The sequence below is a fragment of the Solanum pennellii genome, chromosome 3 (assembly GCF_001406875.1).
Source record: "Solanum pennellii chromosome 3, SPENNV200".
NCBI classification, from domain to species: Eukaryota; Viridiplantae; Streptophyta; class Magnoliopsida; order Solanales; family Solanaceae; genus Solanum; species Solanum pennellii.
This window is the reverse complement of record NC_028639.1, coordinates 724,487-752,164: the sequence shown is the minus strand read 5'-3', so window position 1 is coordinate 752,164 and position 27,678 is coordinate 724,487. Positions and strand designations below refer to the sequence as shown.

At 28.5% G+C, this 27,678-nt stretch overlaps 1 protein-coding gene across 3 annotated transcripts; it reads left to right on the top strand.

Annotated features, from left to right (window-relative positions):
* The first annotated feature begins 1,593 nt into the window (after positions 1-1,593).
* On the top strand, positions 1,594-5,491 carry LOC107013041 (putative receptor-like protein kinase At3g47110). Of its 3 annotated transcripts, none has more exons than XM_015213026.2 (4): positions 1,594-2,523; positions 2,599-2,814; positions 2,891-4,885; positions 4,991-5,491. In XM_015213026.2, the coding sequence occupies exons 1-4, from the start codon at positions 1,620-1,622 to the stop codon at positions 5,326-5,328; spliced, it is 3,453 nt and encodes a 1,150-aa protein (XP_015068512.2). In that variant the 5' UTR covers positions 1,594-1,619; the 3' UTR covers positions 5,329-5,491. The 3 variants fall into 3 exon arrangements, with proteins under 3 accessions (XP_015068512.2, XP_027771149.1, XP_015068511.2); XM_027915348.1 differs by having other exon boundaries at positions 1,594-2,814; positions 2,891-3,091; positions 3,185-4,885; XM_015213025.2 differs by having other exon boundaries at positions 1,594-2,814.
* The last annotated feature ends 22,187 nt before the right edge of the window (positions 5,492-27,678 follow it).

The following is a 27,678-nucleotide window of genomic DNA, read 5'->3' as shown; positions in this document are numbered from 1 at the left end:
ATATCGTTTTGCAAATGCAGATATTTCTCCTAGGCAACATCGCAATAACAAAAAGAAGCATGAAAGAGAGAATATTAGTTGGGATAGTAAGATAATCTTACTGAGGAATTCGTTCCAAGACACCTATCGATTCGACTGGCAAAACAAAATCACATAATGGTGTCAACAAGATCCAATAAACCGAAGAAAAGGTGATGAACTACCAAGAACTATTGGACAAATTTGAAGAAGAAAAACAAAGGAAATATCTGTTTTTACTTAATGGGAGCGAAAAAAGCTAAAACAATACGACCTCATTTTGGTCTTTTCTTAGAATTGACGTTTTTGCTCCAACTAGAAAGGAAAGACCTCATTTTCGTCTTATAGAATGAACGTGAAAAGCAGAATTCTTAAAACGTATGATTCAAATATCTGACAAAATGGTTATACAAAAAGTCGAGAAAGCATTAGATGACCTATTTCAAGATTAGATGATTCACCTCTTTATTCGCTTGTGAGGGACAACTTGGAAATGTCAAATACCAGGAAACAACCCATAAAAACAGAGAGCTTATGCAGTTAAAGATCCAGTTCACGATGCAGAACAGTCAATTAGCACTACAACAAAAACAACTTTTAGTAGCATTAAATGTTGACACTAATAAAGAGTGTTAAATTCTTTACCGGCATTAGTTTAGTATCATTAGAACCAATGTCGCTAAAGGCTTTAGGGACATATACAAAGAGTGTTAATTGCCGCTAATGATCATTTTTAATGTAGTATAGCCAAGCTAGCCCTTTCCGATGCAGTTAAGACTAAACATTACAAGTTGTCCACGGTAAATCAATGACAAATTTGGGTTATAAAACGTAATTTTCCACTGACCAACTCACTGGACTGGGAAAATGCATGGTTAAAAACTGATTCTCGATGAAACTCTTGAGAAGCTTCCTGATCAAGGCAGCATTTTATCCTCACCATTAGTTACTAATTTCCCAAATTATTTTTCAAAACCTAACAGTATACATCAATTAATATTTATTATTGTGATAAATTAATGGTATTAATCATTATCATTTTTTTGTTTAAACACATGGACTATTGCATTGTCATTTTCAATAATGTGAGACACACACCATGAGAATGTCAAGAAGTTTAATTCTTGACGTGCCCACACAGGCAAAACACACATTTGTGTCCAGACATAAGTATATTTAGTCCAAATTCAATATTTATATTAAAAATTCACTAACGGTAGAAACCAACTAAAATTATGCCTCTGCTATGCGTAGAATTATGGACGTCAGAAACTAAGTCATGATTCAACGTTATATTTTTATTGACAATTTTACTTGTTTGTGTAAAACTGTGTTAACACCACAATTACACTTTGTGTTAACCTAATGATCTTGCAAACTGTGATTGTTAACATGCTTTTCCATGAATTTGTGTAAAACATGTAACACCACAATCACAGTTTGTAAGATTTGGTTTGTTTCAATTGTTCAAGTCCTTAGACCCCACATAATTAAACTGGAAAATAAATTGAATTGGGAAACAATAAGATTTTCACTATTTAAAGTCTGAAAACCATAGGTTATACTAGCAATTCAATTTTCTAACTAACTTATATGCAATTATGGAGAAAATATTTGCCTTTTTTCTGTTGTTGCTTCAGTATGTTATGGCTAGTTCAGCCACGACCCAAACTAACGCTACCACTGATCAATCGACTCTTCTATCTCTGAAATCCCAAATTATTTCCGACCCCTTTCATTACTTGGATGAGAGTTGGTCTCTCAACATTTCTGTTTGTGATTGGGTAGGAGTAACCTGTGACTCTCGTTACCAGCGAGTGAAGTCGTTGAATCTTTCCAACATGACTCTTACAGGCATGATTCCCCGGGAATTTGGAAACCTCACATTTCTTGTTTCTCTTGACTTGAGGAGGAACCATTTCCATGGATATTTGCCTCAAGAAATGGCAAACTTGCGTCGGCTTAAGTTTGTTGATTTAAGTGTGAACAGCTTCAGTGGGGAGTTTCCTTGTTGGTTTGGGTTTTTAGACCAACTTCAAGTATTAAATCTTGGAAATAATAGTTTCACTGGTTCCGTTCCCCCGTCACTCTCGAATGCCTCCAGATTGGAGACTTTACAAATGTCTTCCAATTTACTTGAAGGAAACATCCCGGAAGAGATTGGCAATCTTCACAACCTGAAATACTTGTCCATGCAACATAATCAGCTTACGGGTTCTATACCATTCACAATATTCAATATCTCTAGAATTGAAGTCATTGCATTTACGAACAATAGCCTATCCGGAGATCTTCCCAATGGTTTATGCAATGGTGTCCCAATACTCAAAAGGCTTCATCTATCAAAGAACGAGCTTCGTGGCCATCTGCCTACAAGCTTGTCAAATTGTTCACAACTACAAGTATTAGCTTTAGCATATAATGATTTTGATGGACAAATACATAGTGAAATTGGAAGATTGAGTAACTTGCAGGGATTGTATCTTGGATACAACCATTTCACAGGTATGTTTTATCTTATGAGTACTATTGTATCTAATCACCTCACATCTTTTTTACCGCACATCAAAATAAATGCAGGGATTATTCCACAAGAAATAGGAAATCTTGTTAATTTGGTGACCTTAGGCGTGGAGAATAACCAGATTAGCGGCTCTATCCCGATCTCCCTATTCAATATCTCATCGTTGGAAACTGTTTCACTATGGAGGAACAATCTCAAGGGATCCTTACCACGGGAGATTGGCAACTTAACCAAGATGCAATTTTTATATCTTCACGAGAATAGGTTTACTGGTACGTATTCAAAGTGATAATATAGCAATATATGTATTAATGAAGTAGCTAGCTAAATTCATTCATGTGTTACCAGGTGAAATACCCAAAGAAATGAAAAATCTCGTTGAGTTGGAGTTTCTTAGTCTTGGATTAAATAGTTTTAGTGGTTCACTTCCGATGGAGATCTTCAACATATCACGACTGAGAACAATTCAACTTTCAGACAATAATCTATCAGGAACTCTACCACCAAACATAGGTTCTACCTTACCCAACATTGAAGGGCTTTATCTGGGTAACTTAACCAATCTTGTTGGGACTATTCCTCATTCTATCTCCAATTGTTCCAAACTTACTAACCTAGAGCTTTCACATAACAAACTCACAGGATTCATTCCCACTTCTCTTGGATATTTGACTCATCTAAGCTTCCTAAACTTGTGGGGAAACAATTTAAGCAGTGATGATTCATTTTTAAGCTTCCTCACTTCCTTAACCAATTGCAGAAATTTAACATATCTTGATCTATCTATGAACCCTCTAAATGCCATGCTTCCTGTCTCCGTGGGGAACTTCTCCAAATCCCTTGTAAAGTTTTATGCTGCTGCTTGCAAGATTAACGGCCAGATTCCAAATGAAGTTGGAAACTTAAGCAGCTTGTTAGACCTTGTGCTTTCTCATAATAACTTCATTGGATCAATTCCTACATCAATTGGCAACTTGAGAAACCTTCAGCGCTTCAACTTGCACCACAACAAACTTACAGGATTTATTGGAGATCACATTTGTAAATTGCAGCATTTGGGTGAAATTTACTTGCGACAAAATCAACTTTCAGGATCTCTTCCTAATTGTTTAGGGAACGTTACTTCCCTTAGGTGGATACATCTTGGTTTCAATAAATTGAGTTTCAATATACCAACAAGCTTAGGGAATCTTAGAGATCTAATGGTTCTTAACTTGTCATCAAACAACATGGTTGGTTCTTTACCACCAGAAATTGGAAATCTAAAGGCTGCGACACTGATAGATCTGTCAATGAATCAATTCACAAATGGAATTCCTAGAGAAATTGGAGGATTGCAAAATCTGGAGCACCTTTCTTTGAGACACAACAAGTTGCAAGGATCTATACCTGGCTCAATCAGCAACATGGTAGGCTTGGAATTCCTAGACCTTTCTCATAATAATATATCAGGAATCATTCCTATGTCTTTGGAGAAACTTCAATGCCTCAAGTATTTCAATGTTTCTCACAACAAATTGTATGGTGAAATACCCTCGGGGGGTCCTTTCAAGAACCTCTCCAGTCTGTTTTTCATCAACAATGAAGCATTGTGTGGTTCTTCAAGATTTAGCATCCCTCCATGCCCCACATCATCAACGCATAGGTTAAATAGGAAAAAAGTTCTTGTTCTATCTCTTATGCTGGGAATTGCACTTGTATTTGTTCCGATTACCCTTGTGTTTGTATGGATAAGGTATAGAAGAGGTAAAAGATCTCCTCAGCGAACTGATTCATTGCCTACCGTAAAAAGAGAAAGAATTTCATACTACGAACTGCTCCAAGCTACTGATTCGCTTAGCGAGAGTTATCTGATTGGCTCTGGAAGTTTTGGCTCTGTTTACAAAGGCATTCTCAGAAGTGGAACTCATATTGCAGTTAAAGTGTTCAATCTGCAACTGGAAGCGGCATTCAAGAGTTTTGATACAGAATGTGAAGTTTTGCGCAGCCTTCGCCATAGGAATCTCGTAAAAGTCATCACTAGTTGTTCCAACCTTGATTTTAAGGCTTTAGTGCTCGAGTATATGCCTAATGGAAGCCTTGACAAGTATTTGTATTCACACAACTACTTCCTAGACATTAGGCAGAGACTAAGCATTATGATAGATGTAGCATGCGCGTTGGAATATCTTCATCATGGATGCTCCTCTCCGGTGATTCATTGTGACCTGAAGCCTAGTAACGTCTTGCTGGATGAGGATATGGTTGCCCACCTAAGCGACTTTGGGATTTCAAAACTGCTTGGTGAAGATGAGAGTGATTTATACACAAAAACCTTAGCAACATTTGGTTATATTGCACCGGGTACGTCTCTTTGTTTTTGCTAATTTGAGCATTGATTTTTCGTCTTCTTTTTTTTTCCAAATCAAGAAAGTATATTGCATCTTTTAATTAATTGTTTGACTGTAGAGTATGGACTGGATGGACTGGTGTCAATAAAATGTGATGTCTATAGTTACGGGATCATGTTGCTTGAGACGTTTACTAGGAGAAAGCCTAGTGAGTTTGAGGGAGATCTTAGCTTGAAGCAATGGGTGAGTTATTCACTCCCAGAGGCAGTAATGAACGTTGTAGATGCCAATTTGATAACACCAATGGATCATCGCTTACAGAAGGAGTTAGATATCGTGGCATCAATCATGGAAGTGGCATTAGATTGTTGTGCTGAATCTCCGACAAGAAGGACAAACATGAAAGATGTTGTTGGGATGCTACAGAAGATCATGATTCAACTTCTTGCATGCTGAGCAACGTTCTCGGAATCTCTTATTTGCTGCAAATGTTTACTAAATTGTTAGATTCATTTAAGCATTGTTTTTTTTTTTAATTTTGTTTAAACACTTGATTTCTGCATGATTCTGTTTAGCAATACTGGTTGGTTTCAATAAATCTCACAATTTCCCCTCCACACTTGCTTTGTTCATGACTCCAAAATGAGTGGTTTCAACACTTGGATGATCAAACTGACAACTAGCACAGGAAGGCCTCTTTCTGGTCCAGTAGAATGAATGTTAAAAGCAAATTCCTCAAAATCGTATGATTTAGATACCTGACAAAACGAATAGAGATAGAAAGATCTAATTAACTGAAATGACATATTTCAAGATCAGATGATCCACCTCTTTGTTCACTTGTGAGTATCAACTTAGAAAGGTTAGATACGAGGGAAATATATGTATCCACGTATATTAGGCACTATCCTTCCCGCCCACCTCATTAATATCAATAGGGAAGAATCCGAGGGTAGCCTGATTATCAACAAATATATCTAACATGTGTATCTTCTTTTATGTTGTCTCAATATAATCGAGAAAGGCAAATAACAAACTATATATGTTTCCCAAAACTCTGTTAACTTAAATAGACTTACACACATGGTGTCACACTCTTATATCACGAAAATTTAGTAGTTCAGTTGGTTGACTACTTGAACTTTCACCTGTTGGTAAGGTACCAATTCAATTCCCCACCTTTTAATCCCCTACTCCTAGTAAGAAAAGAATTGGAACAACCAATATGTGAATGAGGGGATGTGTCGAAGAATAATCAAGTAAATTAAAGTGTGTTCTCCCTAACAGTTTAACCTAGCTAGCTTTAAAATGAGGGTCATACATACCTTAAAACTCCTCTAGCCTCAAGAGGATAGCGGACGCAGAACTTAGTGTTGTGAATCTAGCATCCGACCTACGACTCTTATCCCTTTTAAAGGTGATTTCATTCTCAAAATTCAAACTCGAAATCACTGAATAAACATGAAGGAGCCTACCTTCTCTTTCTCTCTCACATCTCCCACCTTTTCTCTAAATTGTCATATAATAATGATTTCCAAAACACATATGAAGTGGTGAATTGATTCAAGGGTCCAAGTGTACAATTTCTTCATAAAAACTTCACTTTTTCTAGGCTTTTGTTTTTCAATTTCAATGTCATAATTCAACTCATTTAAGACATCATGACCAAACAAAATAAGTTTGAATTATTTTGTTTGGAGATTTTGAAGCATTTCTACGTAGTAAATTATAAATATAAGCTCTTATAATTATTCAAATGCAATAATGTGCTTTGTCACAACAATTCTAGACCAATTTATGATTATTAGACGTACATTACTATACTACTACATGATGTAAAAGCTCAACATTGTGTCAGTACTCTTCCTTAATCAGATATTTTAGTTTTGAATCGAAAATGAGGGGAAGTTCTTATAATTGCTCAAATATTGTACTCGTCACAACAATCCCTAGGCTAATTTATGATATTAGGTGTGGACTATATATACCATGTATTATTTAAAAACTTGACATCACCTCACCCTTAATCGATCTTGAGTTTGAGTTCCGAAAATGAAAAAGAATCATAAAAGAAAGTACTTTTTTCTCTTAATTAGGTCTTGTGTGACATGAACTTAGATTAATCATAATTTTAATCCAAAACAACAATGAAACCTAAAAAGATAATTGTCTTCCTTGTTGCCTAAAAAGACAAAATTAGAAAACGTATAAGATAATAATCAACAGTATGATAAAATTGTTATAAATGGACTGTCAAAATGGTCTAGGGAATATGAGAATTTAATTAAATAAAACAACACAAAATAATTATAAAGCCATATGGATTGTCACTTAACGTGACAACAATCCTCAATTATATTATATACTTTTTCTATTTCAATATGAGTATCTAATCTTTCGTGTCATTCTTGTTTTTAAAATTTCAGAAGATAATTGTTTTTTTATTTAACGTTTGTGGTTGACTTTTAATTCTTTTTTTAAAAATAAAAATAAAAATAAATTATAAGATAATGACTAGGTTCAAATTATTAAAAAAAACAGCTTGAACCCTAGTGGACCACAGCATCATCACTACAACTTTCTCTGTTCACTTTTACTCGTTATTTTTACTTTTCATTAAATAGATGGCGAAAGATACCGTTTTAATAATCATGTAGATTGTGATAATTCTAATTAATAGTTGATCTAGTTATATTCAAAGTATATTTTAATATTTAGATGATAATAAATAGTTCAAATTGTATTTTTGTCTATTAAAATAATTTTTTTAAAAAAAGGCAACTATTTCCAAAACATTGGAATTTGAGGTAGCCCAACTAACTTGAATCCTCTTCTCCGTAGCCATCACGCTTGCTCTTAATACCCTTTTATTTTATAAAAAAAAAAGAAAATCATTTAATATCTGAAATCGCGATGTTTAATCTGAATTTCACACCTAATATGTCGATTAAAAATAAAGATATATAATACTCTCTAATAGAAAAAGTTATGTGATGGATCACAAAGTTCAAATCCAAAACCTTATTATCAATTCTCCATAGAGCTCACAATTTTTGACTTCGGGTTATTACCATCATTAAGCCTAAAAAATATGCATATCATGTGAACTTATGTGATGTTTATAAAGCTCGTAACTTATTATCAATTATCCGTAGAGCTCACAATTTTTTTACTTTGGGTTATCGCCATCATTGAGCCTAAAAATTATTTCATATCATGTGAATTTGTGTTATGCTTATAAATCTCGTAATTTTAATTTTCTCTTCAACTTTGATATGAGATTCGACTAAGGTGTGTGACATGTACCCACTTTTTAGAAGCTTGCAAGTTATAATTATTAAGTTTTTTTACTTTGATCAACTCTCGTTAGTCCACCCTCTGTTATGAGCGTCACAATTATACACATTTATAATCAATCAACACTTGTCAAAACTAGTCCCCCTTTACCCCCACCCCCACCCCTACTACTCATTTTTCTTCTTTCTCCTTTATAGCACACCCTTTCTACCACTTCCTTGACAAAACCAAATATCACATACAAACAATGTATTTTTCAAAAGCTTCTAGTACTACTAATTTCCTCTTCATGTTCTTATTATTGATATTTGTCCCTTTTATTACATCCACAACACAAGCTAATAGAAAGTTAGTATTAAACTTGCATGAATTGACGAAAAATCCCAATTTAGAGGACATGAGATTATTGTATCAAATTTCTCTTCCTAAAGGCACAATCCCAAATTCTTCACCTAGCAAGAAGGGTCACTCACACACTATTAATAGAATTCTCAAGTCTGTTCCTAGCCCAGGAGTAGGCCATTAATCACTCTTCTCTAATTTGCATATCGTCGTGATTTCATCCTTTTCAGACCCCATTCGTTGGACTATATATATATATACACACTCTAGTATGCTTTTGTTCTTCTTTTTTATTTCCTTTTTGCATTTTAATTACATTTCAATTTATTAGGAATTGTCACTAGTCCAAACCCAAAAGTCAAGGTATTATCCGCTTTGACTCGATCAACTTTGAGTCATCACAAAATTTTTGGATCTCAAGATTTTGTTCTCTTGAATTTTAACTCAAAAAAAGTGCTTGATATTTTAATTTTGAACCCTCGCACTTATATACCTTCTAATTTTATTTTTGCTCCTACTTTGACATAAGATTTGTTACTTGTCTACTATAGTTCGAATTCTCTAAGCAAATTCAACTTTTGTGGACCTCACAATTTTGCTTCCTTAAGTAATTTAACCTAAAAGATGTTGCAATATATAGTTTAATCGTCAATTCGCTCTTATAGAATCCTTAACATTTTGCTGTAGGTGAATTTCACGATAAAACCTCCTTTGAGTTTCACGCTAGCACCTCGTGGGCCCGTTACAAAAAAATTAACTAGATTAGGTTAGAATTGCACATGAGATCAGTAAAATTGTATAGTTGGATCAAGAGTGATGAAATTGTTTTACATCTACATATTTGAGTTTGTAATCTACAGTATTGTTTATACTTCTATGTTGTTTGATTTAGATAAGTTTTTTATGACATGCTGAACTAGAGCGGCGATTTTTATAAGCTTCTGGAATAAATACACTAATAATCAAGTCTTCAATTAAGTCAAATCAAAGTAATTTTACCATTATTATTATTAATATGAGATTTTCTTAATTTATTCAAGTCTTCAATTAAGTCAAATCAAAGTAATTTTACCATTATTATTATTAATATGAGATTTTCTTAATTTATTCAAGTCTTCAATTAAGTCAAATCAAAGTAATTTTACCATTATTATTATTAATATGAGATTTTCTTAATTTATTCAAGTCTTCAATTAAGTCAAATCAAAGTAATTTTACCATTATTATTATTAATATGAGATTTTCTTAATTTATTCAAGTCTTCAATTAAGTCAAATCAAAGTAATTTTACCATTATTATTATTAATATGAGATTTTCTTAATTTATTCAAGTCTTCAATTAAGTCAAATCAAAGTAATTTTACCATTATTATTATTAATATGAGATTTTCTTAATTTATTTCTTTATTGAAAATGTATTTATCAGCCAACGTGAGATATCAATACGATGAACATCACTTATTTTTTTATTATTAGACATGTACGGTTCATAGACTAAATTTCTCCTTTTTTTCACTTCATGAAAACAAAAACGAAAAATGAAAAGAAATAAGATTATATCAATCAATTCATGAAATAAAATTCAAAAGGAAACTTGAACACGATTTTACTAACTCAGAAATACTGATTTATTAATCGCAACAAATCAAAATTAAATCTCACAATATTTCAATGGATATTAATATAAATTTCGCCTTCATCATTCTATGAATATTTCAATTTCAATTGATAGGTTGTAACTTTTTACAGTGAGGCTGGTGGAGTTGAGCCGTGACCCCTGTGACCCGGCCCGGATGGTGGAAATGATCTTTTTAGAACATGGTGATTATTACCAATATTGCCACTGCTAATTTTCCAATTGTTTTTTTCAATTGAAAATATTTTTGTACCATGAGTTCTTGCTGAAAAAGTTTCATTTGTAGACATTAATATGAAAAATATCATAATAATGGAGATTAAAGAAAATTTATGAACCATATTGGCCATGAGAATTTGTATAATAATTTGTTAATTAAGAAATAGAGAAGAACAAAGTTGATAGAAAAATGTGTACTTTGTTGTGTAAGGAGGGATATGTATTTATAGGTATCATGATTTACTATACATTGAAAATGTTAAGAATTCATCATCCCAACTTAATTATTATTTAAGACAAGTCAAAACAAATTTAGAATATTCTAGAATTGTGTATATAATTCCTTTTCCCAAACAAAGATATTAAATACTCTAAATGAAAAAAAAAATTATGAGATAAAAAACAAAGATATTAAATGCTCTAAATGAGAAAAATTATAAGATCACAAAGTTCAAATTTAAAACTTTTGATTAACCTAGTGTGTATTGTTTCTTTTCAAGATCATCAATTCTAGGGGTATGGTGTATATGATTGTGTTGGTTCGGTTTTTTAAGTATTAAATTAAATTATTTGTATCGGATTTTTAAATTTATAAATCAAACCAATAAATTTGGGTTTTTTAAGCTTGATTTTTTTTAGATTTTTTCAGATTTTTCCGCTAAAGTATTCATATAAACATAAAATTTACTTGTACTTCAAATATTTTATTAGTTTTATCAAAATACAACTATCTAAGGTGTTTCTTAAGAATATAACACAAACAATGATATGATTAGTGACACTAAAATATTGAATATATATATGTGTGTGTATATATATATAGATATAATAATAATAATAATAATGAAATCGGGTAAACAAATGTTGTAAATTAACAAGTAGTAATAACGAAAATGATCATAATTTAAAAGTAATACTAAATCATGCTAAAATAAAATTAATAAGTATAAGTTACATACCAAATATTAAAGGAAATTAAAATTAGATTATGTATTTAAAATGTCTAAATCAATGTAAAACCAAAGAAAAGATATTCAATATAATTGTCATTCTTAGGGTTAAATTAATTTTCTTTTTGTATTAGTATTAAATTGATTTTGATTTAAATTTTATTATAATTACCAACATCTGTGGACTATAATCTTTATATATATATATCCATTCAAAATTCTAAATTTCAAACTTGAGATAATATATTATTCCCTCTATTTAAAAAAGAATGACCTTATTTTCTTTTTAGTCTGTTTAAAAAAAGAATGACCCATTTTGTTTTTTACAACACTTTAACTTTAACTTTACACTTGACATGTTTAAGACCACAAGATTAAAGGGCATTTTGGTATATTTGACATAACTTTAATTTAGAACCACAAGTCTTTTCTTAAACTCCGTTCCAAGTCTTTTCGGTTGACCTTCTTACTCCTATTTATGATCTTGTCCTACTCTAGGAACAATGTCATATGAGACTTGTATCTTTCTTTTGATTCATTTGGTAATACTTTAGAGGCTTATACACGTGATAACCAGATTTTGGGGGTACTTTTGAGTAACTTATGAAATGTCCGTATTTTATTGTAATGGTCGAGTTTTATGCTGACTTGTCTTGGAAGGATAAGACGAGTGTCATCACGTCCATTTTTTGGTCGTGACAGAAAATAAAAACAAAAAATGAAAAGAAAAAAGATTATATCGTTAGATTATCAACCAAATCATGAAATAAAAATTCAAAAGGAAACTTGAACACAATTTTACCAACTCCGAAATACTGTTTTATTAATCGTAACAAATTAAAATTAAGTCTCACGAAATTTCAACGGATATAAATATAAATTTTGCCTTCATTATTCTACGAATATTTCAATTTCAATTGATAGGTTGGAACTTTTTGCGGAGAACGGGTGGAGGTGAGTCGTGACCCCTGTGACTCGGCCCGGATGGTGGATTTGAACTTTTTAGAACACGGTGATTATTACCAATATTGCCACTGCTAATTTTCCAATTGTTTTTTTCAATTGAAAATATTTTTGTACCATGAGTTCTTGCTGAAAAAGTTTCATTTGTAGACATTAATATGAAAAATATCATAATAATGGAGATTAAAGAAAATTTATGAACCATATTGGCCATGAGAATTTGAATAATAATTTGTTAATTAAGAAGTAGAGAAGAAGAAAGTTGATAGAAAAATGTGTACTTTGTTGTGTAAGGAGGGATATGTATTTATAGGTATCATGATTTACTATACATTGAAAATGTTAAAATTTTATCATCCCAACTTAATTATTATTTAAGATAAGTCAGAAAATTTTAAAATATTGTGGAATTGTGAGTATTATTCGTTTTCACAAACAAAGATATTAAATACTCTAAATGAAAAAATTATGAGATCACAAAGCTTAAATTTAAAAATTTTGATTAACCTAGTGTGTATTATTCCTTTTCATGATTATCAATTCTAAGGGTGTATATGATTGGTTTGATTCGGGTTCTTCAAATATTAAACCAAATTATTTGTGTCGGATTTTTAAATCTATAAACCAAATCAATAAAACTCGGATTTTTCAACCTTGGTTTTTTTTTTTGGATTTTTAAGGGTATTTCGGGTTTTTCAACTAAAGTATTCATATAAACATATAATTTATTTGTACTTCAGATATTTCTTCAGTCCTACCAAAATATAACTATCTAAGGTCTTTTTTAAGAATATAACACAAACAATGATATGATTACTGATACTAAAATATCTAAGATATATATAATAATAATGAAATCGCGTAAAACAAATATTGTAAATTAACAAGAACTTATAAGGAAATGATCATAATTTAAAAGTAATACTAAATCATGCTAAAATAAGATTATTAAGTATAATTAGTTACATGACTAAATATAAAGGAAATTTAATTAGATTATGTATTTTAAATGTCTAAATCAATGTAAAACCAAAGAACAGATATTCATAGTATTGTCATTCCTAGGGTTAAATTAATTTTCTTTTTGCATTAGTATTAATTTGATTTCGATTTAAGCTTTATTGTAATCACCAATATCTATGGACTATAATCTTTATATATATATATATCCATTCAAAATTCTAAGTTTCAAACATAAAAAAATATATTACTCCCTCCGTTTCAAAAAGAATGTCCTTATTTCCTTTTTAGTTTGTTTCAAAAAAGAATGATCCCTTTCATTTTTTGACAACACTTTAATTTTAACTTTTCACGTGGCATGTTTAAGACCACAAGATTAAAGGGCATTTTGGTACATTTGACATAACTTTAATTTAGAACGACAAGATTAAAAAGTTTCTTTTCTTTTCTTAAACTTTGTTTCAAGTCAAATTATGTCATCCTTTTTTAAACGGATGGAGTAAAAGATAAAAAAACTATGAAAAAGTATAAGAAATATTTAAAAATTATATCAAAGTAAATATTTTATGCATAAAATAAGATTTTTAATTATATATACAATGTCGAATTGGTTTGATCTTGGGTTATTTTTTTTATTTTAAAACCAAATCAACCTAAATATAATCAAGTTTTTTTAAACACCAAATCAAGTCAAACCAATCACTAGTTAAAATTTTTTTCTCGATTTGATTCGATTTTGTACACCCCTGATCAATTCTCTATAGAGCTCACAATTTTTTACTTTGGATTGTTGCCATCAGCAAGCCTAAAAATGTGCATATCATGTAAACTTATGTTATACTTTATAAAGCTTGTAACTTTAATTTTCTCTTCCACTTTGATATGAGTTCAACTAAGGTGTGTGAGATGCACCCATTTTTAAGAAGCTCGCAAGTTAATAAGTTTTTTTTCTTTAATCAATTCTTAGCTTGTTGGCTCACCCTCTGTTATGAGCATCACAATTATACACATTTATAATCAATCAAACACTTGTCACACTAATATTTTTGACTTAATCAACTTTGAGTCATCACTAATATTTTTGGATCTCAAGATTTTTCTCCCTTAAGTTTCAACCTAGAAGAAGTCTCCCCATATATAGTTTAGTTCTCGACTCGCTCTTATAGAGTCCTTAACTTTTTGCTTCCATTATGACATGAACTTTGCCTAAGAGTTTAAACGACGCTAGCGCCCTTGCAAAAAAGATTAACTAGAATATTAGGTTAGAAATATGTATACAAGATCAACAAAAATGTTTAGTACTACTTCTATATATGTTGTTTGATTCATTCACACAAGTTTTTCTATCAAATCGCCATGCTAGACTGAGACGGCGATCTCTAGAAGCTTCTGGAATAAATATATACTAATAGTCAAGTCTTCAGTTGAGTCTAAAGAAAGTGATTTTACTATTATAATATATATATATATAATATTTATTTTATTGCAAATGTATTTAATTATTTATCGATCAATTTGTTTGTTGATTCAAGAAAGGGATTTAGACTCTTTCTTTCAATGTTTTTTTGATCATCTTGTTAAATCACTTTATTTCTTTTTCATCAACTTGAATTTACAAAACTTTTTTGGCATTTTCTTCAGGTTGCTAACTCAATATCGGCGAAATAAAAAGTTTTAGCATGTTGAAACTTCTTAGGTTTAGAAGCAAAAGAAAGAACCCAAACCTCTTACAATAATATGATTACTTGGGATCGGAGAAAAATTATATCTAATTTCAATACATTATTAGTCGATATGGTATATCAATAGCTTTCTTTTTATTAGACATATTGTACGATTCATAAAATAAATTTCTTATTTTTTTTAACTTCATGAAAAGAAAAAAATTATATCTTCAGATGATCAATCAATTCATGAAATAAAAATTCAAAAGGAAACTTGAACACAATTTACTAACTCTGAAATACTGTTTTGTTAATCACAACAAATCAAAATTAAATCTCATAAAATTTCAACGGATATAATTAAATATAAATTCCGCCTTGATCATTCTAGGAATATTTCAATTTCAATTGATAGGTTGGAACTTTTTGCGGAGAGCTGGTGGAGGTGAGTCGTGACCCCTGTGACCCGGCCCGGATGGTGGAAATGAACTTTTTAGAACACGGTGATTATTACCAATATTGCCACTGCTAATTTTCCAATTGTTTTTTTCAATTGAAAATATTTTTGTACCATGAGTTCTTGCTGAAAAAGTTTCATTTGTAGACATTAATATGAAAAATATCATAATAATGGAGATTAAAGAAAATTTATGAACCATATTGGCCATGAGAATTTGAATAATAATTTGTTAATTAAGAAATAGAGAAGAAGAAAGTTGATAGAAAAATGTGTAATTTGTTGTGTAAGGAGGGATATGGATTTATAGGTATCATGATTTACTATATATGGAAAATAATTTATTAAAATCAGAGTGGACCAAATTATTAGAAGTATACTGAAAAGAAGATTGTCTTACTTAAAAAAAAGAAAAAAAGTTAAATGTTTTACCAAAAAAGAAAATGAAAAGAATATTTTTATGCAAAATGAAAAAAGATAAACGTTTTACCAAAAGAGAAAATAAAAAGAATATGTTTGTCCATAATTAAGGGCCGGAGCCAGCTTGTGGTCAAGAGGTTTCTTGAATTCTTTTAGCGAAATATTATACTATATTGTGATCATTTAAATAAGATAATATCTTCGTGTGTGATTAACTGGCGGAGCCAACTTATGATCAAGGGGTCATCTGAATTCTCCTGAGGGAAATTATATTGTATTATCATCATATATCATATATTACTATTACTAATATATTACTAATTACTAATTATTAATAGTCGAAAGTTTCAAAGACAAAAAGTTAGACTACCATTTTATTCTTAGGCTAAATTAAATATTTAATTAATTAAATATAAATGATAATATTTTAATTATAATAAATTGTTATTTATTTATTATAAAAACAGTGAAAGAATCATTATATTTATTTTAATAGTATTTAACCTTTTAATTTTTCATGTAACTTTTCACGTTTTCGTAATTTTTCGAAAATTCTAAAGATGAAAAGTTAGATTCATTTTATCCATAGGCTAAATTGAACATTCTAATTGACCAAATATTAAATAATCATATTTTTATTACTATTTGAATTGTTAGTTATTTATTCAAAAAACAGTGAAAGAATTAATATATTTATATACATACTATCGCCCCTAAGCTGAATTAAACATTTTAATTAATTAAATATTAAAATAATATTATTTTAATTATTATAAATTGTTAGTCAGTTATTATAAGGCTAATGAAAGAATCATTATATTTATTTTATTAGTATTTAACTTTTCAATTTTTCATGTGATTTTTCATATTTTCGTAATTTTTCAAAAGTTTTAAAGATGAAAAATTAGTTTCATGTTACTCCTATGCTAAATTAAATATTCTAATCAACCAAATATTAAATAATAATGTTTTAATTATTATTGAATTGTTAGATATTTATTATAAAGACAATGAAAGAATTATCATATTTATTTTACCTCTAGACTAAATTAAACATTCTAATTAAATGAATATTAAATAATAATATTTTAGTTATTATTTGAATTGTTATTAATTTTTTATTATAAAGATAATGAAAGAATTATTATATTTATTTTAATAGTATTTGACCTTTCAATTTTTCATATTTTCGTAATTTTGTTTTATAAATTTAACTTTTTTAAGAAAGACTTTTATTTACTACTCCGGAAATTCTTGTGTATAGGAGCCACTAGAAAAACTGGGGTTATTACGACGGTTTTTTTATGAGTAATACGACGGTTTCAAACCGTCACAATGCACTTTAACGACAAGAATTCAACTACTGAAGTAATGTCAAAATTTGTGGTGAAAGTTGTTATCAGATTCCCTTGTACAGGCATGAGAATAGACAAAAATTCAACTATTGAAACATCGGAGCTTAGTGTGTAGGTTTTATACTTATTTGTAGTAATTAGAATTATAATAAGACTTTTTTTTAACTCTCTTCGTATATTTGAACTGTTGTTTTGTCAGCAATTTGCTTTAAATACAGATTTTTATTTTGTATGCTCAAATATTCAGTTTTTATTATAGAGACATAGAAAAAAAATGTCTAGTTGTCTTGCTTTATGTGTATCCTTTTTTTTCCTTCCTTTGTACGTGTAATTTTACATATATATGAACTTTCATCTTTTAAAATGAATGTGATAAAATGTTTACTCTATTTTATTTTACTTTTGAAAAAAAAAAGAAGATGAAACATATAACATTAGATTAATGGTGAAATAAGTTATGTATGAATAGAAAAGTAAAGGAAGTAAATTCCATATAAATAATAAGAACTTTTACACCTTAGTTTTAAATATTTATAATTAACTAATAGTTTAAAGTGCTTGTTGATAAAAACTTAATATAATAGTTTGAACATATTCATTATAATTATCAGGAGATTCAAAAGATAAAGTAAAAAAGTTGAACTATTTTGTTTTCCTTTCACTCAAAGTTATTGTTACATCATTTTTGGTATAAAAAGTAAATAATCTCCTCTCAAACTTCTATATAATTGAAGAAACATTAATATTGCACTACGATTTGCAGAGGACTAATCTCATGCAATCTTTTGATTTTGTAACATTATTCTACCAACAAAAAGGAACTTTTAACACTATCGAGAAATTTAATTTAGATAGTGATTATCTTTTCCTCTTTGCTTGACAAGCTTATTTTTTTACTTATAAATAAAGTTTATTTTATTAACTTCTTATATTATTATCTCAGTACATTAACTCAGTAAGAAACCTCATTAGACATATTTTATAAAAAAAAAAAGAACTCAAATAATATTTTTAATAGTATTTTTTTTAAAAACAATACACTCATCAACACGGGTTACACACGTAAAGCGCGTTCCAGAAAACTAGTAACATATATATCTAATCTCTTAATAAAATTTTTGTCTCCGTTACGATAGATTAACAATAACATACAAAGTATAATTATTTCATAAGTAAAGTCTGAGAAGAGTATTGTAATACAAATCACCATAACTCTATCGTGTGAAGATAAAATAAGATGTTGTCAATCGACTCTCGAATCAAGTAAAGCATTACAAAACATGTTCAAAATATTGGAAACAAAAAATTAAACAACAATAAATAATAGATAAAGGATGCAAATGAAAAACATGTAACATTATACGATATATAAATTTTAAAAAAGGATAATAAAAGAGAAATAATATTGTTCGTGTTTGTACGTACAATAAACTCTAATATAAATAAAAATTCAAAGGGCAACTTGAACACAGTTTATTAATCTGAGACACCTTACGTTGAACATGTCATAAAACACACACAACTAACATTTATTAATCGTAACATATTAAAATTAAATTTCACATAATTTCAATCGATATAAATAGCCTCTAGGAAGAGGAAAATTTCAATTTCAATCTATAGATAATAGGTTTTTGCTAAGAGATGGTGGTTTCTTGTGAGTTGTGACCCTTATAATCGATTCGACCTAGATGGCGAAATTATACTTTTCAGAACACGATAATTATTACAATATTGTTAATTGTGGTTTTCTCCGTTGGAAATATATTTGGACAATGAGTTCTTGCTTAAGAAGTCTCATTTGTAACTATTAATACGAAAATTTTTATAATAATTAATATTAAAGAAAGTTTATGAACCATATTGGCCATAAGAATTTGAAAAATAGTATGTTAATTAAGGAGTGGTTGAAAAATAAAGAGAATAGAAACAATTTGTGTGTTTTTGTGTATGGAGGAATGTGTATTTATATGTATCATAATTAATGGAATTGTATTTTTCTTAAATTGTTTTATACTTGGAGCAATTTAAAAAGTGATTTTTTTTAAAGATAGTAAAATTAAGACATAACAATCTACACTCAATTCAAATTAAATTAACACCACTCTTTTTGTTTTTTTACCTTTTTACCTTCAAAAATGTTTTTATTTTTATTTTTTTTAATCTTTTTTTTTTTAAAAAAATAGATGTTTTCAATTATTAAAAACAATTTTTTTAAAAATAAGTTATTAGAACTTGAAATTTTTAATGTTATAACTTTGAAATTCTAAATCTACTTCTCTAACTTGAAAATATTAATATAACTAGATGGGCAAGGCCCGTGCTAGCACGAGCCCAATATTTTATTGTCATTGAGCAACAAAAAATATCAATAAAGAGTAGAAAAAGATTAAAGTAGTACATGAAAAATGTAAAAAGAAAATATAATTGAAGCAAGTAGAAGTCATAACTCATATATGACATATTCACATAAATTTTCTATTGTCCTTCATAGCTTCTTGACTCACTTCCCACTTCTTTTTCCAGAAAGCTTATATGTTCTTTAAAATTTGTACATGCAATATAAAAGTTACACAGCAGAGAACAACAACTTAATTAAGTTCTACAATGATTTACACTACTCTTTTTAGCTGTCATGATTTGCTATACCATCAACAGTAATTTTACGACTGACTATTAGACGTGTTTCATACTTTGTCTCTTCTGTCAAAGATAAATTAAAGGCAATGCATCAGATGAAGAAAGATGAAAATTGTGAGAGGAGAAATTGTAGCATAATTTTACTGAACCCGCATTTTAATTCAACAATCAATTTCATTTAACTTACACTCTCAAAGTATCCATGATTACTTGGTGGATGGAGCCAATGCTCATAAAGAACTTTAGAAAATTTAAGGACAATAAAAGAAAGTCAATCAAAAATTTTAATATTGTACATTTTAGTAGAGACATTGAATGATGATACATTTCCAATGGAAACCAGTAAAGTTTGAAAGTAGAGGAAAAACTGGGATTGTAACCAAGAAAAGAACATTAATTGCAAGTAGATTAAAAGATAAGTCGATCTATATATAGAATATGTGTTTCAGTCTTTCTCTTACATCATAAGGGCATCAACTTGGTGGAAATATTGTTAACCAAGATACTTCGCTGAATGATGAGAAAATCAAATCTCGGACTATAGGCTTCCGAAATACAAATAGAGCTGCTCAAAAATCTCTCTTCATAAGTTAAATTTAATCAAACAAAACATATGCCTAGGTTATAAATTCCTCGCGCTGTAACTACTATTTACCTCATAAAATTGAATTTTATGATTATATTCCCCCCACCCCCATAATAATCAGTTAATCAGTTTATGCCAAAATCACCATGCCCAATGAACTTCAACTTCTTATTTGATAAAATCCTTGACTACATAAGTAATCACTGATCTTATTAACCCTATTCAAATTTATCATCACTAAATGATTTATTTTGTAAGACCTCCCCACCTTCATCATCTAGGTGCTTTATTGTTGCATTTTCATGACCACATACACCTCAGTTACCTAATACAACAATAACATATTTAATATAGTCCACAGGTGGAGTTTGAGGAGGGTAAAATGTGCGCAAATCTGACCGCTATCTTCTAAGATAGAGAGGTTGTCTTCAAAAGACCCTCAGCTAAAAGAAAACAAAAACACAATATTTAAGAAGACAATAGCAACAACAAGATAGTAAGAAAGTAGAGGCTTTAAGCCAAACCTGCAAAACAAAAATACCAAAATCAGCGGTAGTATATGCATATGCTATTAACTATTGAGATCTTTAAAGTGTTCAAGCTTTTTCTTATATTTTCCTTTTTGACAAGTGTCAATGCTATGTCCTTTTTCTCCACTAAAAACTACAATATACACTTTCTACACATTTTACATACTCCAAAATTATTAGATCCTGGAAGAGGTTGAATAGCAACATATATGCTTTTAAGTTAGGCATGAAATATATTCTCTGAGTAAAGAATCTCACTCAACTCTATGTTACCAGAGCACCATTCACTCCACTGCATTGCATAGAATTGTGCCCCTTATCTGTGACTGCACGTATGCGGCAGCTGTCTCACCAACAATAAGTATACATGTTAAAAGCATTAGATCTTTCCATTTAGAAGCCATAAAGCTCACCCATGTTCAGTAAACTATAGGAGCGGAAGAGAAGGCATCTCTAAAGATAAATATTCCAACCCAAAAAATTTTAGCAACCAATTTTTTTTATACTTGTATTAATACCAAAGTAAACACTCATATAAGAACTCAATTAAATGTAAAAAAAATCAATTTAGCCTACTTCTTATGATGATAGAAGCATCACAATTCGACCTCAAAGAATCTAATTCAGTCAAATTTCGTGCAATTTTTTTGTTTCAAATACATTTTCACTTAATATTGTATCCAAAAGTAAATCATTCAGTCAAGGAGTAACGGTGTCTTACTGAAGAAAAATCGACATAAAAATGATTTTTAAAAAATATTTTGGTCTCCATCCATCAATAGGCATTAAGGAAAATATTTGAAACTTCAAAGCTTATATGGTATATCATTTCGGAGAAAAAAAAGTGACAAATAATGACAAATCAATAGTTGGTAAATCTGATTAAAAAAACAATTAGTAGAAAGCTTTCGGAGAAAAAAAAAGTGAAATATACTAAGTTGGTAGAGCCCGTTGGAGCACACTCGTTGTTCCTTACCTAAATAATGACAAATCAATAGTTGGTAAATCTGAAATATTTTTCTAAAATTATTTTATGTATTAATTTTACTATTGTCTTGAGCTATAAAAATATACTAATCATGACTTTATGCAATTAGTTCTTAATAGTTTTGTTATAAGTTTTGTTATCACTGATCTGGCCATTTTTTCCGAATACTATAAGCTCTAAATAATTTTCGGTATAAACTTCTTTTGCTACTTGGTTATTATATTTTAACATAGTATCTAACTTATAATGATTCTATAAATAGTTGTTAACTTGTTATAACATGCTAGCTAAAAGAATGTATGACCTAGCGGCAAACAAAATCATTTGAAAGTAAATACTTACCAGCGTGAGAACATTGGCTAACATATGCGTCATCCGATATGATTCTTTGAAGGATGTTGATGTCTATGGACAGCCCATGCTTAGAATATGTGTAAATAATATGTAGTTAATGTCGCCAATAGAACAACCAGAGTAGCATTGATATTGTCTCTTCTTCATCCTTTACAAATGTGCACTCACAAGCATATCTGCATATATATCACACAAACAGATTACATAAACAAAGTTCTATTAAGAACAGTTTCTTTAAATAAAAAATCCCTTACACATTCTTTATAGCAAGAAAAAGACTTTCGGAAATTGAAAAACGACGTCTAATGATCTGCTCTTCATCTTCCTCACCACAATTTTCTTAAATTTCGTCACCTTTAATCCAAATCCAACTACTTCTTATTTTCAGTTAAATCATCAAAATTAGAATAAATTGTTTTCTGCTGATTAGTAATAGATAAAAGACAATAAAAAATAGATAAAAGCCAATAAGATTACTACTTTAGTGTCAAGTCCAATATAGACTGTAATTAAGCTTAAAGGTAACCAAAATAATTGACAGAATATAAGTGCGTTACTGACATTGAAAACTTTGCTAACATAACCTTCGAGTTGTTGTCAATGTCATTAGGTGTTATAAAATTGACCAAGAAAATATAGATATATTCATTCCTGCAAGTACCAAAAAAATGTTAGAATTTGAAATATATAAACAAATGCAATATTGAAGTGGTATGGATAGAAAAACATAAGTTCTGAGAAAGCGGCTTATAAAGTTCTCTTCTACCCGGACCATTGGCTTATATCTTCGGCTTACCGTTATCTTGTTATCAATGAATTAAAGCTAGTACTCATAATGAGGACATGCTCCATATGCTGCCACTTCTCTTTAATCTAAGAAAATTATCTTCTAATATTCTAATCAGATTCTGCTTTCTGAAACCCTCTATATTGAATTTCAAGTTCATTCTCCATATGTTTTGCATCATATCATTCTTGCTCTTCTTCACCTACCTGACCATCAATTACTTCACCTATATATCTCCTAGCACTAATAGCAGTAGCACAAGTATCCATTTCAGAATGTGCACAAATGCATGTTGTTAGGTTTTCATGGAACTCTCTCTTGCTGGCTTTACGTCTATTGGATCGCCCATGAAACCTATTTGAGACATTCGAATTTGTGAGGCAAACTCTTCTCATGCCATGTTATTTCGATGAAGGAGACTTCTACGCATTTGGGCGGATAGTTGATTTCTGATCAAAATATCTCCGGAAACACGAAAATAATTTTAAAAAGTTTGCCCTTTCCTGGAGTAACAGACCAACAAATAAAGTAATATGGTATTTCAGTAAAGAAAATGACATTTTTAGGAGTATCATTTTGACAAAAATTAGTTACCAGAAGAGCCAAATGCTTAGAAAGTTCCACAATAGCCTTTAATGAAATCCAAACTAAATGAAGTTGTGCCATCTTTATCCAAGGAGAAGTTGGCTATCTTTTTTATTCCAGTAAATAAAAGCATAAATACATCATTATAACTATATTAGTAAAAAAAAAATATATTCTGCATTAATAAGGATTGGGAACAAAAAAATAACGAAAGAAGGAAAAAAAACTCACCTGAATTGAAAAATACAACACATACGTAATTATTATTATTAATATTATTATTATTATTATTGTTATTGTTATTATTATTATCAGTATTATTAATATTATTATTAGTATTAGTATTATTATTATTATTTTTATTAATATTATTATTATTATTATTATTATTATTCTAATTATTATTATTATTATTATTATTTTAATAATAATAATTATTATTATTATTATAATTATTCTAATTATTATTATTATTATTATTATTTTAATAATAATAATTATTATTATTATTATAATTATTCTAATTATTATTATTATTATTATTATTTTAATAATAATAATTATTATTATTATAATTATTATTATTATTGTTATTAGTATTATTGTTAGTATTATTATTATTATTATTATTAATATTATTATTATTATTATTATAATAATAATAATAATAATTATTATTATTNTTAATATTATTATTATTATCCTTATTATTATTATTATCATTATCATTATTATTATTATTATTATTATTATTATAATAATAATAATTATTATTATTAGTATTATTATTATTTTAATAATTATTATTATTATTATTGTTATTATTATTATTATTAATATTATTATAATAATAATAATAATAATAATAATAATTATAATTATTATTATAATTATAATTATAATTTTTATTATTTTATTATTATTATTATTATTGTTATTATTATTATAATTATAATTATAATTATTGTTATTATTATTATTGTTGTTATTATTATTATTATTATTATTATTATTATTATTATTATTATTATTATGTAAAGCACTGCAAAAGGTAAAATGGGCTCAAGTTAATAGTACAATTTTCTTAACTTTTAGTACAACCCAGTGATGCTGTGTTAGTCCTTCAACTCCCTCTTCTAAATAGGGGAATACTAATAATAATTATAATTATTATTATAATTATAATTATAATTTTTATTATTTTATTATTATTATTATTATTATTGTTATTATTATTATAATTATAATTATTGTTATTATTATTATTGTTGTTATTATTATTATTATTATTATTATTATTATTATTATTATGTAAAGCACTGCAAAAGGTAAAATGGGCTCAAGTTAATAGTACAATTTTCTTAACTTTTAGTACAACCCAGTGATGCTGTGTTAGTCCTTCAACTCCCTCTTCTAAATAGGGGAATACTAATAATAATTATAATTATTATTATAATTATAATTATAATTTTTATTATTTTATTATTATTATTATTATTATTGTTATTATTATTATAATTATAATTATTGTTATTATTATTATTGTTGTTATTATTATTATTATTATTATTATTATTATTATTATTATGTAAAGCACTGCAAAAGGTAAAATGGGCTCAAGTTAATAGTACAATTTTCTTAACTTTTAGTACAACCCAGTGATGCTGTGTTAGTCCTTCAACTCCCTCTTCTAAATAGGGGAGATATCATATATGAAATTTTCACTTTACAAAAACATTCTCTATTTATTATTGAGAAACTTTCACATATAGCCACTTAAAAATAATTAATATACTCAATAGCTATAGTTTGATAAATACGATTGTAGCTACGTGTTATATGGAGGAGAGAGGCGAGCGAGACTGGGAGAGAGAGGAGAGAGGCGAGAGAGAGAGAGGGGAAAGAGTGGGAGAAAGGTGAGTGTATATGTATAATGGTAAGATAATTGCATATTATACATATGTAATTGTATATATGGCAAGAGAGACTGGAAGAGGGAAGAGAGAGGCGAGCGAGAGAGGGCAAAGAGTGGTAGAGAGGTGAATTGTATATGTATATAATTTTATATAACTGTATATTATACATATATATTTGTATAAATGGCAAGCGAGATTAGGAGAGGGAGGAGAGAGGCGAGCGAGATTGAGAGAGGGAGGAGAGAGGCGAGCGAGAGAGGGCAGAGAGTGAGAGAGAAGTGAATTGTATAAGTATATAGGCTAAAAATTGTATATTATACATAATTTTTTGTTATCCTGGCGAATTATACATATACAAACATGATGAATTATACAAACTCGAAGTCAGCCCATATAATTAATGTATAATGTTAGTCGTGGGTAGTAATTATAATAAACTATAGCTATGATGAGTAATTAAATAGTATAAGTTTGCTTATCCGCATAATTTTTCCTATTTTTTTTTATATTATTTTTGTTATAGAATTATTTTTTTCTTAATTTGACTTTTCTTTAGATTTTGGATAAGATAATTAGCCCCTATCACAATCCATAATAAGTTGAAAACAAGGCTGGCAACTCTTGAAAAGGAAATTTGCATGGAATTGTCAGCTTCACTAAAATATGTATTTAAAAATTCATATAATTTCAAGTAACTAAATATAATAATTAAATTTATAATTAAACATTTAACTCTCTCTCTCTATATATATATATATATTTGTGTGGTTTAAGATTACAAAAAAATTATTTGATGAACATCTTTTAATATATAAAGTAACAGTTTCATGGTGTGGTACTTTATAGATTATATATAAATTCAAATATTAATCGAACTTTCTTTCCAAAATTCTTTATTCAACTAAATATTATCATGTCATATATAAAGAGAAAGGAATTTTCTTTTTTCTAATTTGTTTAGTTATAAAACACAAAGTTCAAGGAATTTTTTCGATATATAAATACAAAGTTCAAGAAATTTCAATCATAATTTAAAAGAGTACTTGTGCATTATTCCTAAAATCTAATCATAATATCAAACAAGTGGCATATAGTTATGGGTTCATTTGAAATAGATGTTTTGAATTAAATTTATATTTATATTTTAAAACAATTGAATAAATATAATCAATAAAAAAAATAAAATAAATTAATTAAAGTGAGATCGAATATTAAATTTAAAACTATAATATTTAAATTTCAAATCCATAAAAATCAAATGAAAAAAAAAAAGAGAAGATAAAGCATGTCAACCTTTCCTATTAGTTAAAAAGAGTAAATATACGGACCTTCTTTACGATGTAAAAAGAGTAAATATAGGGACCTTCTCTACAATGTAATTTGCGGTAAAATAATTAATATAATTTCACGTTTAATAAGAATTCGATTCGAACTCTTAAGAGTGAATGATCATGTTGAGATTATCACTTTCAGAATCCTTTCATTACGGAAATTTTGTGTGAATTAAATTTAGTTGTGATTCAATGCACATGTTGGTAGTGCAACTATCAAAGTTAAACTTTGCAATGTGAGAATTCTAGTGCGAATTTTCGATTTAGTTGAACCTCGATATAAATATTGAGAGTGTCACCCTCACTACCACACCAGAAATTAATCACGCAATAAGGAAATCTTGCAAAATCAGATTTAATCATACATCAATGTGAATATAGAAAGTGTCGCCCTAACATCTTGTAAATGCAAAATTCTACATAATTTCATATTGAATCGAGTACTATGCACACCAAAAAGAAAATTATTAAGTACAGAAATCCAAATAATTTGAGCGCTAATTACATTATATCTCGAAAGTTTCTCAAAACATAATAAGTTCGACTTTTTCAGAATTCATGGAGATATTATTCGCTTGTTCAATACACAAGTGTTATATCACATACATAACTATAAACCAAACTCATACTGATTTAGATTTAACATAATTTGAGTTATATATCAACAATAACAATTTATATCAAATACATTGTATACAAATAAAGTTATGTATCCGAATATTAAGAGAAATAAAACAAGAAAATACTATCAAACCTAAGAATCCATTATCATATAATGAAGCATGTTATATTTTATTTAAATTTAATCGAAACTTCAACGAGACCT

Coding starts and splice junctions, on each gene's coding strand:
- LOC107013041 (XM_015213025.2), top strand. CDS start 1,620: ATGGAGAAAATATTTGCCTTTTTTCTGTTGTTGCTTCAGTATGTTATG. Junction 2,815..2,890: donor TCACGAGAATAGGTTTACTG/GTACGTATTCAA, acceptor ATGTGTTACCAG/GTGAAATACCCAAAGAAATG. Junction 4,886..4,990: donor ATTTGGTTATATTGCACCGG/GTACGTCTCTTT, acceptor GTTTGACTGTAG/AGTATGGACTGGATGGACTG.